This window comes from Sceloporus undulatus, chromosome 4, assembly GCF_019175285.1.
Source record: "Sceloporus undulatus isolate JIND9_A2432 ecotype Alabama chromosome 4, SceUnd_v1.1, whole genome shotgun sequence".
Taxonomy (NCBI): domain Eukaryota; kingdom Metazoa; phylum Chordata; class Lepidosauria; order Squamata; family Phrynosomatidae; genus Sceloporus; species Sceloporus undulatus.
This window is the reverse complement of record NC_056525.1, coordinates 244356479-244367494: the sequence shown is the minus strand read 5'-3', so window position 1 is coordinate 244367494 and position 11016 is coordinate 244356479. Positions and strand designations below refer to the sequence as shown.

The window sequence follows — 11016 nt, the reverse complement described above, 5'->3', positions numbered from 1 at the left end:
ATAATAATAATAATAATAATAATAATAATAATAATAATAATAATAATAATAATAATAATAGGTCCCCTGTAGATCTTGGAGGGCCAGCCTCCTCCAACTACCTGCAAAAATCATCATTTTTTTAAATCCAAAATATCCTCAAAGGCATTTTAAATGGGATGGAGGGCACATTTTCACCATGCTTTTTTGTCCTCCTGACCAATTTTTACAACAGGAAGTGATCTGGAAATGCAGTATACAGAAATAAGAATAAAGGAAGTAAAAATTTACACTACAGGTTAAGTCTTCCTTATCCAGAGTGCTTGGGACCAGAAGTGTTTTGGATTTTGGATGTTTTAGGATTTTGGAATATTTGCACATACATAATGAGATGGAACCCAAGTCTAAATGTGAATTTTATTTATGTTTTGTATATATTGTACACACATAGCCTAAAGGTAGTTTTATGCATAATATGCATGGAACAAAGTTTGTGTACTTTCAACCATCTGAAAGCAAAGTTGTCACTGTCTCAGGCATCCATGTGGACACTTTTGGATTTTGGAGCCTTTTGGAATTTTGGATAAGAGATACTCAACCTGTATTTTCTTATGTTTTTAAAAATGGAAGTGTTCTCACCTTACAACATTCCTATTTATCAACATAGTCTCTTTTTGCAGAAACCTATTTCCACAATGTCTTTTATTTCTGGATTTAACTTTGTTAATTTCATTGCAGACATTGTTTTTTATAAAACTGAGCATAACAAACTAGCTCTTTTATACCAAAACCCTCACAGAGTACTTTTACAGAGAGTACTTCTACATAACTTTTAAGTTATGCTAATTTGAATCAATTAATTCATCAAAAGCGGGAGAGTTGGTGGCCCAAAAATATGTGTCTTTGGCTAGTTGGTACCTTTACATAAAACAGGTGGGCATGTTCTGTAGTGGTAATCCACAAGTGTGAAGTGAGGAGAACTGACAAATGAATGGAAGAGGATGGGGAAAGTAGAGAACCTCAAAGTACCCTGGTGGTCTGAGACTTACTAATTTTTCTTTGTTTCTAGATTAATCAGTCACTCGATGGGGATTACCAGTGGAGCAGCTGTTTGTGTCATCTTTCCACCTTTGTGTAGCAAACAAAACAACTTCAGCACCTCTTCGATAATAATTATGAAACTGGTATTAACTGAATGGCAATTATGGATTTTTAACTCTAGTTCACAGTAAACAAAACAAAACCAGCAAGCCATATGTTGAATTGAATTTCCTACCAAATCGCTTTTTGTTCCTCTGAATGTTTCAACACCTACGTGAGAAATTGATGACGAAAACCATTCACACGGAGGGGAATTACAAATATTGTTTGCATGAGGAACACGACGCCATCAGAAAGAGAAGACATGGTAACTTATCGTTAGAAATGATAGTGTTATTTATATAGGTATAAATAAATATATATATATATAAATATATAAATATATATATATATATACATATATTATATATATTTTTATGGTAATGAAAATGGCTCCCCAGAATGCTGACTCGGAATCTATGCAAGTTCAAGAGCTACCTGTGGTACAGCTCCAGAAACCGGGGAATGAGAATGAGAGTAAAGAAGAGACTATAAGTGAAGGATCTATAGACCGGATACCTGTTCGTCTCTGGGTGATGCATGGTGCTGTGATGTTTGGCCGGGAATTTTGTTATGCTATGGAGACAGCTTTGGTGACACCAGTATTATTACAAATTGGTAAGTAAAATAATTGTTGTTCCATTGTTGTTGCCAACACTTAGCATTCTTTTCTCTGGTATCAGTTTGGCAAACAGATGAGTTCTCAGGTTTTGTCATCCAAAGCCTTCGTGAGCAACAAGCCATCTCACACAAACCACTGCAGTGCAGTTGCCTCTTCTTTGATGTAACCACTACAACACAGCATAGGTAACCAGGAAACCATGCAGATTGTGTGGCTGGTGAGATAACTTCCTATGCCAATTTGCTGGCCCTCAGGAAGGTGTAATACTACCATGGGATGTAGCCACATTCTCCTTCCAGCAAGCCCAGTTAGATGATAATAATGTAGCTTCAGAAACTAGTTGTATATAACTAGCACCATGATACTGTGAGATTTATGGGTCACTCCTAGGCTGACTGGCAGATTTTTTATTGCAAGGAGAAGGTACCTTCTTTATTTTTTCTAATTTTGTCCTTTCTCTCTAACTAGCCACCCAATACCCTGGGCATGCCCTACTATATAGCAGTAGCACACAGTACACTCTGCTTAGTTGAATCCTCATGCAGTCCTAAATTAATTGGACCAATATGGGAAAGAGGCACAGCAAAATCCATCAGTAGAGCTCTGTCTAGATTGGCAAAGATTTTTGACTCTCATTTTATTGTTGGTGCAATAAAACAACTAATTTTCAATTTAAATTGTACTAGTGGAATAAACAAAGCTTTTTGCAATTAGGAGTTAATTCTTGTGTAAAAGTCCTCTGAGCTCCAAACAGTTGTTCTGGCACACAAAACTAATTTTGGGGATCAGAGTTCTTTAAGAAAATGGCTTTTGTGTCTGGCTCCAACTGGTAGATTTTTTGGTTTCTAGGCTGAAAACAAAGTAGATCCTGCAAGCCTGTCATCTGTCCACTTCTAGAGAAGATGGCTGCTGTATTTATGTACAGTCTACTGTATTGTGAGTTTCTGGGATTGACAAGGAGGAGCAAACTATGATTCTACTCCTGACCGTACTGATACAGAGCTGCCATGCAGATTGATTCATAGGCTTCTGTGTAACTGAGCTTTATCTCTGACACAAAATGTTCAGCCATTCCAGCTGACTCAGGTTCTTTCTAGGTCACTGTAAATCCCAGTTCTTAAGCAAAATATTTCAGCTATTCTTTCAAATATGTCTGACTCACTATGCCTTTAAGTGGCTGTAGGCTTGATTCTCCAGAGCAAAAGTACATCTTATTCCGAAGTTCATGCAATTCTCAGAATTTGTGTTATTCCTCAGACAATGCATATCAATTTCTTTTGAGGTATCTGTGCTGTGTGAAGCTGGTGCTTGTGCAATATGACTGATACTGTGAACTAGATTTTAATTTAGATGTTCCCTGGCTTTTATATCTCAACTAACAGAACCACAGCATGTGGGATGTGTGTGCAAAGCTAGGCTCAATCTTTTTCTTTCTTTCTTTTTTCTTCTTTTGAAAAGAGAAAGATCTATCATGTCCTCTGTAACGTGAAGTATGTTATTGGGTTCATATGTGCAGGAGGTAAAGAGTATCTTGCTGAATGGCCTTGGGCAAATTGCTGTATCTTGCCTAACCTACCTCACATAGTGCTTTGTATGATAACTACCTGTTCAGTTTTGAACCTTCAGGATAAGGTGTGGGGTATGCAAATAAATTATCTTTTGGAAAATGAGCCAAAGGTGTTGACATGAGGTGCTTGTAATGTTAATCTCTGGAGAGTGCCAGATAACCTACAGGTTTGTAACCATCAAAAGGGTGTGATCTAAGCTGAAAGTGAGTGTGATACATAGCATTCAGTAGTATTGAAAACTTTATCTCCCAATTAATCACAGATTGGTTGATTTTCTAGGTGAAGTGAGAGTTACATCGGCTTTTGCACTTTAATTTAAAGCCATCCATCAGTATGGAGGTAAAGAATAGTAGGTTGAGCTTAGCTTGTGAAATATTGCTTGCAGATAAGGAGCTTAGCTTTTGAAATGTAGAAAGATGTTTCTTTGTGTAGTAATTCTGCTGGGAAATCTGTCATAATTTTCTTTGGGCCTTGTAAATTTAATCCAAACCAAGGATGTCTTTTTTTTTTTAAAGCAAAAACTGTGGGTCATGTTTCTCTGAATTAGAAGGCTACCGAATTCCCTAATATGTTCAGCCACAAATGGACTGAGCCCTGCTACCTTGCCATGTCTTAGCCTGGGCTCAAAGACACTATTTTTGTGTAATCTTTTATTGGTTAGGTAAGACATTTCTGTATGTGGTGAAAAGTCAAGGTGTGGTGTGCTGTTCAACCAGAATTCTAGGTTATGAACAAAACAAAAACTTGATATGCAGTAGCAGTAATAATATCCAGTGATTTCAATGGCCTCCTCATAGCCAACTTTAAAAAAATGGCCTGAAAGACCAAGCTGAGCCAGAGAATTTCACCTCCTTAGATACCATCATCCTACTGTGCCTGGAGCAATTACTAAAGAGAGCCTCCTCCTTGTTGCAAATGATCTCTTTTCTTGTATTGATGAACTCAGATCTTAATGATACCAACAAGGAAGGACTCTCACAGAGAGAGAAAGGCTCCATGAAGTTGATGATTCAAGATCAAATTGCACATCAATCCCACCCTGCTCTTCAGGAAAGAATGAGATAATATGCAGATACTGGGAAAGTGAATGGTTCCTCTTTCTTTCTGTGACGTCAGGTGTCAATGTTTTCTATAGCACTGTGGTTTGCCCACAACTTTCATCCCAGTATTTCATTTACAAAAAAAAAAAAAAAAAAAGGAAAAAAAGAACTAGTATAGCTCATTTATATGCTTTTCTGGATAAACATGTACTACATACTAAACTCTGGATATTTGAATGGTGTTAACAAGCAAGAGTGTCCTGGAGCCTGTTGGTGGACATATTTCAGCAAATGATTCAATGGATCTGCTGCAGTTGGGGCTACCAACAGGATTCAGACATGTTTCTCACATTTAATAGGATGCTTCTGAACGTGACTATATGTCTAATCACCACTGTGGCATAAATAAGATAATTTCCAATGACATTCCATTACGGAAATCATCAGCTGTTTGTTGGTGGATTGAGGTTTTTTTTAATCTCTGTTTGGTGACTTCAAAATTCACTTGCAGCAACTAGGGCATTTCTTGCATGGAAAACAACCTCTGACCTTCCTCTGAACCCTATACCAGTCTTTCCGAACAAACCTGCTATTGTGTCCACTCGTCTTTATGTGTTCTTATTCTGACCTGAATGCTGCATTACCCTTCTAATAGTGCTTTCACCAGATTAGTAGCTGGAGACGTGTAACCATATCCAGGCCTTAGTAGCATAGCAACAAGAGAAAGTAAGCCTTCTTTATCAGCAGGTTTCTCTTGCATGACTTGATTTAATGCTCTGTCCCCCTCCCCCTTCGTCCCACAATTTAAGATGTAGAACAGGGTTGTGTAAACTTCAAGAGTTCAGGATGAACATTTTTTTTACAATAACAATAAGCTTCAACAGTTAGAACCTGGCCCAAAACACACAACCCTAGAGTTAGATTTATGAGCCCAAGAACTTGCTTTCAGACTGGAACTGAACATACATACCCCTTAGTCTTTATCTTGCGTACCACTCTACTGATTATTACCCAGCTTGCTTTACTTCAGAAGTGTGGTGGTGTTGTGTGCCTTCAAGTCATTCCCAGGTTATGGTGACCCTGAAGTTTTACTGGCTTCTTCATCAAGAAAGATCATAGAAGCATAGAATCATAGAGTTGGAAGAGACCACAAGGGCCATCCAGTCCAACCCCTTGCCATGCAGGGAATCCAAATCAAAGCATCCCCAACAGATGGCCATCCAGCCTCTGTTTAAAGACCTCCAAGGAAGGAGACTCCACTACACTCCGAGGAAGGAGTGTGTTCCACTGTCAAACAGCCCTTACTGTCAGGAAGTTCCTCCTAATGTTGAGGTGGAATCTTTTCCTGGAGCTTGCATCTATTATTCGAGATCCTAGTCTCTGGAGCAACAGAAAACAAGCCTGCTCCCTCCTCAATATCACAACCTTTCAAATATTTAAACAGGGTTATCATATCACCTCTTAACCTTCTCTTCTCCAGGTTAAACATCCCCAGCTTCCTGAGTCTTTCCTCATAGGGTATGTTCTCCAGACCCTTCACCATTTTAGTCGCCCTCCTTTGGACACGCTCCAGTTTCTCAACATCCTTTTTTAATTGTGGAGCCCAGAACTGGACACAATATTCCAGGTGGGGCCTGACCAAAGCAGAATACAGTGGCACTATTATTTCCCTTAATCTAGACACCATACGTTGCTTTATTGATACAGCCTAAAATTGCATTGGCCTTTTTAGCTGCCGCATCGTACTGTTGACTCATGTTCAACTTGTGGTCTACTTGGACTCCCAGATCCCTTTCACATGTATTCTCATTCAGCCAGGTGTCCCCCATTCTATATCTGTGCATTTCATTTTTCCACCCTAAGTGCAATACCTTACATTTCTCCGTGTTGAATTTCGTTTTGTTAGCTTTGGCCCAAGTTTCTAGTCTATTCAGGTCATTTTGAATTTTGATCCTGTCCTCTGGGGTGTTAGCTAATCCTCCTAATTTGGTGTCATCTGAAAATTTGATAACTATGCCCCAATTCTGTTATCCAAGTCACTGATAAAGATGTTGAATAACACTGGGCCCAGGACAGAGCCCTGTGGGACCCCACTGGTCACTTCTCTCCAGGATGAAAAGGAACTATTGTTGAGCACCCTTTGGGTTTGGCTGGTCAACCAATTACAAATCCATGTAACAGTTACTTTGTCTAGCCCACATTTTACAAGCTTGTTTGCAAGAATGTCATGGGAACCTTGTCAAAGGCCTTATTTAAATCAAGATATACTATATCCACAGCATTCCTTTCATCTACCAAGCTGGTAATTTTATAAAAAAAGAGAGAAATAAGATTTGTCTGGCATGACTTGTTAAAAATCACACAGGGGAAAGTGGTGATGATGTTACACTCCCACTGTTTAACCTTTGTTGAAGGGGTTTGTGTGTTCGCTCTGTGCCTTCAAGTCTATGGTAACCCTATCTCATGGGGTTTGCTTGGCAAGAATTTGTTCAGAGGAGATTTGCCACTGCCCAGGGTTCTGTCCTGAAACGCCTGGGAGAATTGGGAATTGGGGGCACTGCTTTGCAGTGGTTCCGTTCCTACCTCTCAGGTAGATTCCAGATGTTGAGCCTGGGAGACAGTTGCTCTTCTAAAAGAGAGCTACAATTTGGCGTCCCTCTAGGCAGCATTCTGTCTCCCGTGCTATTTAACATTACACGAAGCCGCTGGGCGAGATCATCCAGAGACATGGGGCGGGATGTTATCAGTACGCTGATGACACCCAAATATACTTCTCTGTGCCTCGGGCTGATGCAGTGACTGAGGATGGCAACTCTCCTCTGAATCTCTGTCTTAGGTCGGTAAGGGACTGGATGAGGAAAAACAAACTCAAACTGGATCCAGGTAAGAAGGAGGTACTTGCAATAGGGACCCGAAATCCGGGAATGGAGTTATGTCAGCCAGTTCTGGATGGGGTCACACTTCCCCTGAAGGCGTCTGTCCGTAGTCTGGGGGTGCTCCTTGTCTCGTCACTTCAACTGTCAGCACAGCTAGATGTGAGGGTCAGGAGCACTTGTTATCAGCTTCAGTTGATATGCCAGCTGCGCCCCTTCCTGGAAAGGAGAGACCTTGAAGCAGTTGTACATGCGCTGGTAACCTCTCGGCTTGATTTCTGCAACACGCTTTACATGGGGCTACCCTTGTGCCAAGTTCGGAAACTTCATTTGGTACAAAACGTGGCAGCCAGGTGGGTTACAGGCACACCTAGAACTGCCCATATTACACATGTCCTAAAATCTTTCCACTGGCTTCCTATTAGTTTCCGGGCAAGATACAAGGTGTTGGTTTTAACCTTTAAAGCCCTACATCGCTTGGGTCCAGAATACATGTGGGAGCACCTCCTTCCATATAATCCATCCCTCACACTTCGGTCCTCTGGGAAGAATCTGCTACAATCTAAGAAGACTAGGTTGTCTGCGGTGACCCAGAAGACCTTTTCATCTGCTGCTCCTAGGCTCTGAAATGACCTGCCGGACGAGATTCGTCATCTTACCATTTTAGAAGCCTTTAAAAAGGCAATCAAGACAGATCTCTTCCAGCAGGCCTTCCCAGATCAGCCTCCTTGACCTGCCTCCCCCTGCCACTACTGTTACTGTTGCTGTTAATTCTACTGCTCCTAACATTGATATTGACATTGGTACCGATATCACCATCCCTGCTCTCCTATAGGATAACCTCTCCTGCACAATTCACTCACAAGTTTTTTTTTTCCTTTTCTTTTTTATTATGCTTGTATTGGCATGTTTTATACTATCTGCTGTTTAATCCTATTTTATGGCTTGGACTTATGCTTTTACGATTGGGGGGGGGGGTTTCTGGGATCGGTCTTTTTAATTGTAATTTTAATTCTATGCTGTGTCATTTTACTGTTGTGATCCACTTTGATTCCCTGTGAAAAAGCGGAATATAAATGTATTATTGTTGTTGTTGTTGTTGCCTTTCTCTGAAGCTGAGAAAATCTGACTTGCCCAAAATCACCCAGTGAGTCCCGTGGCTGAATGGGGAATCGAACCATGGTCTCCAGAGTCATTGTCCAGCACTCAAACCACAATGCTACATTGGTAGAAAACCTCACAGTTAGGCCCCAATCCTTTAGTTCCCTCTTGTTTAGGATTCGCCTATAACAGATGAATTTAGTATCTTGAAATCCAGGAAACATATTCAGGGATGGCTGCGTTAGTCTTTCAGCAAAATACCACAAAATCTAAAATTGGCAAGCAGTGATAACTTCTATTAAGCCAGCTGCAAAGCATAACATACATTATGCACAGTTTTGAAACTTGCATATCTCCAACAAAGGTGAAAGTCTTTCCTTGTACTGTACTACAATTTGGCCAGCTTTACCTATACAATACCAAAAAGTTTTTCCAGTTATAACAGTAGACTCATCTAGTGTTCTCTGCCTAACAAAGTGGCAGTTAGCTTTGCACAGGACAGAGCCAGCTGGATCTCAGGAGAAGTTACTTTTCTGTTGGGCGTGGAGTTGAACTTTTATTATCTATCTTTTATGGCTTTGTCCCTGGTCCTCGTATGACCAATGAGGGGAGTGTCCTCTGCTGGCGTTGAAATCCCTCAATACCTTTTTAACCAACAACAGAATAATAGCTTAGGCACATTGCAGATTTGCAACTGTAATGTCATTACCATTTTTCCCCTTTATGACTTTTAACTTCTTTCCCTGATTAAGAGCCAGTGAAGCTTCAACAGCTTGCATAATGTATGTTATGTTTTGGAGTTGGCCCAATAAAAGATATTGGGGATTTTGGATTTTGTTGTATATTGCAGCACAGTCAACACTGCTACCCCTGGATAGGTTTCATTTAATGATATGTATATTTCCTTTGTATACTGGATATTTCCTGGATATTTCTATATACTCTGTATATGGAGCCAGCATGGTGTAGTGGTTTGAGCATTTGGACTGTGACTGTGGAGATCAGAGATCGATGCTCCAGCTGGCCATGGAATCCCACTGGGTGACCTTAGGCCAGTGGTTCCCAACCTTGCTAATGCTGCGACCCTTTAATACAGTTCCTCATGTTGTGGTGACCCAAACCCATGAAATTATGTTCGTTGCTGCTTCATAACTGTAATTAAATAGGTGTTTTCCAATGGTCTTAGGCGACCCCCATGAAAAGGTAATTCGACCCCCAAAGGGGTCCCAACCCACAGGTTGGGAACCACTGCTTTAGGTATATCATACTCTCTCAGCTTCAGAAGGAAAAACTGTTGAAAACCCTATGAACAATTTTTGCCAAGAAAACAGTGATAGTCTTGACTTAGGGTCACGATAAGTCAAAAACAACATGAAGGTATGCAACAACAACAACATTTTATGCAGATGCAGAATGCATTGATCCATTGAAAATGTACCACTTGCTACCTTTTCTGCATTGTTGTCGGCAAATATGTATCTTTTGTTGGATACTTACTTGCAGAATCAAAATGAAAGAAAAGTAAAATCATTTCTCTAAGTGGAAAGTCCTAAAATGTATCAGGATCCAATGTGTGTACGGTTGTCACTACTTAATCCTATTTAGCTGTGTGTTTTGTGCATTTTTTAATTCACTGTATTCTGACTGGGGATAAGAAGCAATGATATTAAATTCTGCAGTTTGCACATCTGGAGAAATGTAACTGGTAGCATAATTCAAAACTTGGAACAAGTTTCTTCTCTCACGCCTGGGGAGCCATTTGTTCCTGCATGAAAGAATCCTTGAAATTTGAAAGATTACTTTCGTTATTAGACAGTGGTGCAGCAAACAGACCCTCCAGTATGAACTGGTATGTACTGGAGTCTACAAAAGCCTTTATGTCTTATTATGAATATTCTTCTTCATTTTGGAAACTACTTCTACGTTTCAGTATTCTGCATTGCGGTCTCCCATTCAAATACTAACCAGGGCTGACCCTGCTTGGCTACCAAGATCAGATGGGATCTGGTGTCTTATGGTGTTTTGGCATCTCAGTAGGAGTGGGCAAAGTGTGGTCCAGTCCCTATGCTGCCTCTCAGGGACCCCCATACCAGGATATCCAGAACCCCCTCCAAAAATTTTACCCCATATGTTAAATTGTATAACCCTCTTCCGAAGCCTTTGGGAAATGCAGTTTGCCATTTAAAAGTCATTTCCCCCCTGCACCTGGTTTAGCCAAAAAAGAGAACATGTTTTAGAAATCAAAAGTGACCACCCAGCTGGCCAAAGTCTAGAGGAAGGAAAAGTGATCTTTGGACCCACAGAAATTGCTAGCAGCTTCATGCCTTACTTAATGACCTACCAAATTCAATAGCAGTTCTTTCTTTTGATTTTCTTTTGGTGCCTGTTTATCAAACCATTTCCTGTATTGCTATGTACTGTATATGTATTATCCTACTTGAGAGTATGTATTTTCCCTGGAAGAAGATTAACCATCCATTATGAAGCCAAGCCCTCCCTCCAGTCCATCTGCCTTGGTCCAGGCCTTGGAGGTAGAGAGGAACTGCTGGACCTCTTACCCTTTCCCTCCACCACTTCCTTCTCCTTCTGTGTCATGTCTTTTTAGATTGTAAGCCCGAGGGCAGGGATCCGTCTAACTAAAAAGATTGTATGTACAGCGCTGTGTAAATTTACAGCGCTTCATAAATAAAAGT

The 11016-nt window shown here is 40.4% G+C and overlaps 1 protein-coding gene across 4 annotated transcripts in view; it reads left to right on the top strand.

Annotated features, from left to right (window-relative positions):
• Nucleotides 1–11016, top strand: part of SLC45A4 (solute carrier family 45 member 4) — a 119905-nt gene that overhangs the window by 60525 nt on the left and 48364 nt on the right. For all 4 annotated transcript variants that reach the window (XM_042461980.1, XM_042461979.1, XM_042461982.1 and 1 more), the window contains 2 exons: nt 1049–1387; nt 1521–1737. In XM_042461980.1, coding sequence (XP_042317914.1) covers nt 1352–1387; nt 1521–1737 — 253 coding nt within the window. In that variant the 5' untranslated portion in view covers nt 1049–1351. The remainder of the gene's footprint in view (nt 1–1048; nt 1388–1520; nt 1738–11016) is intronic.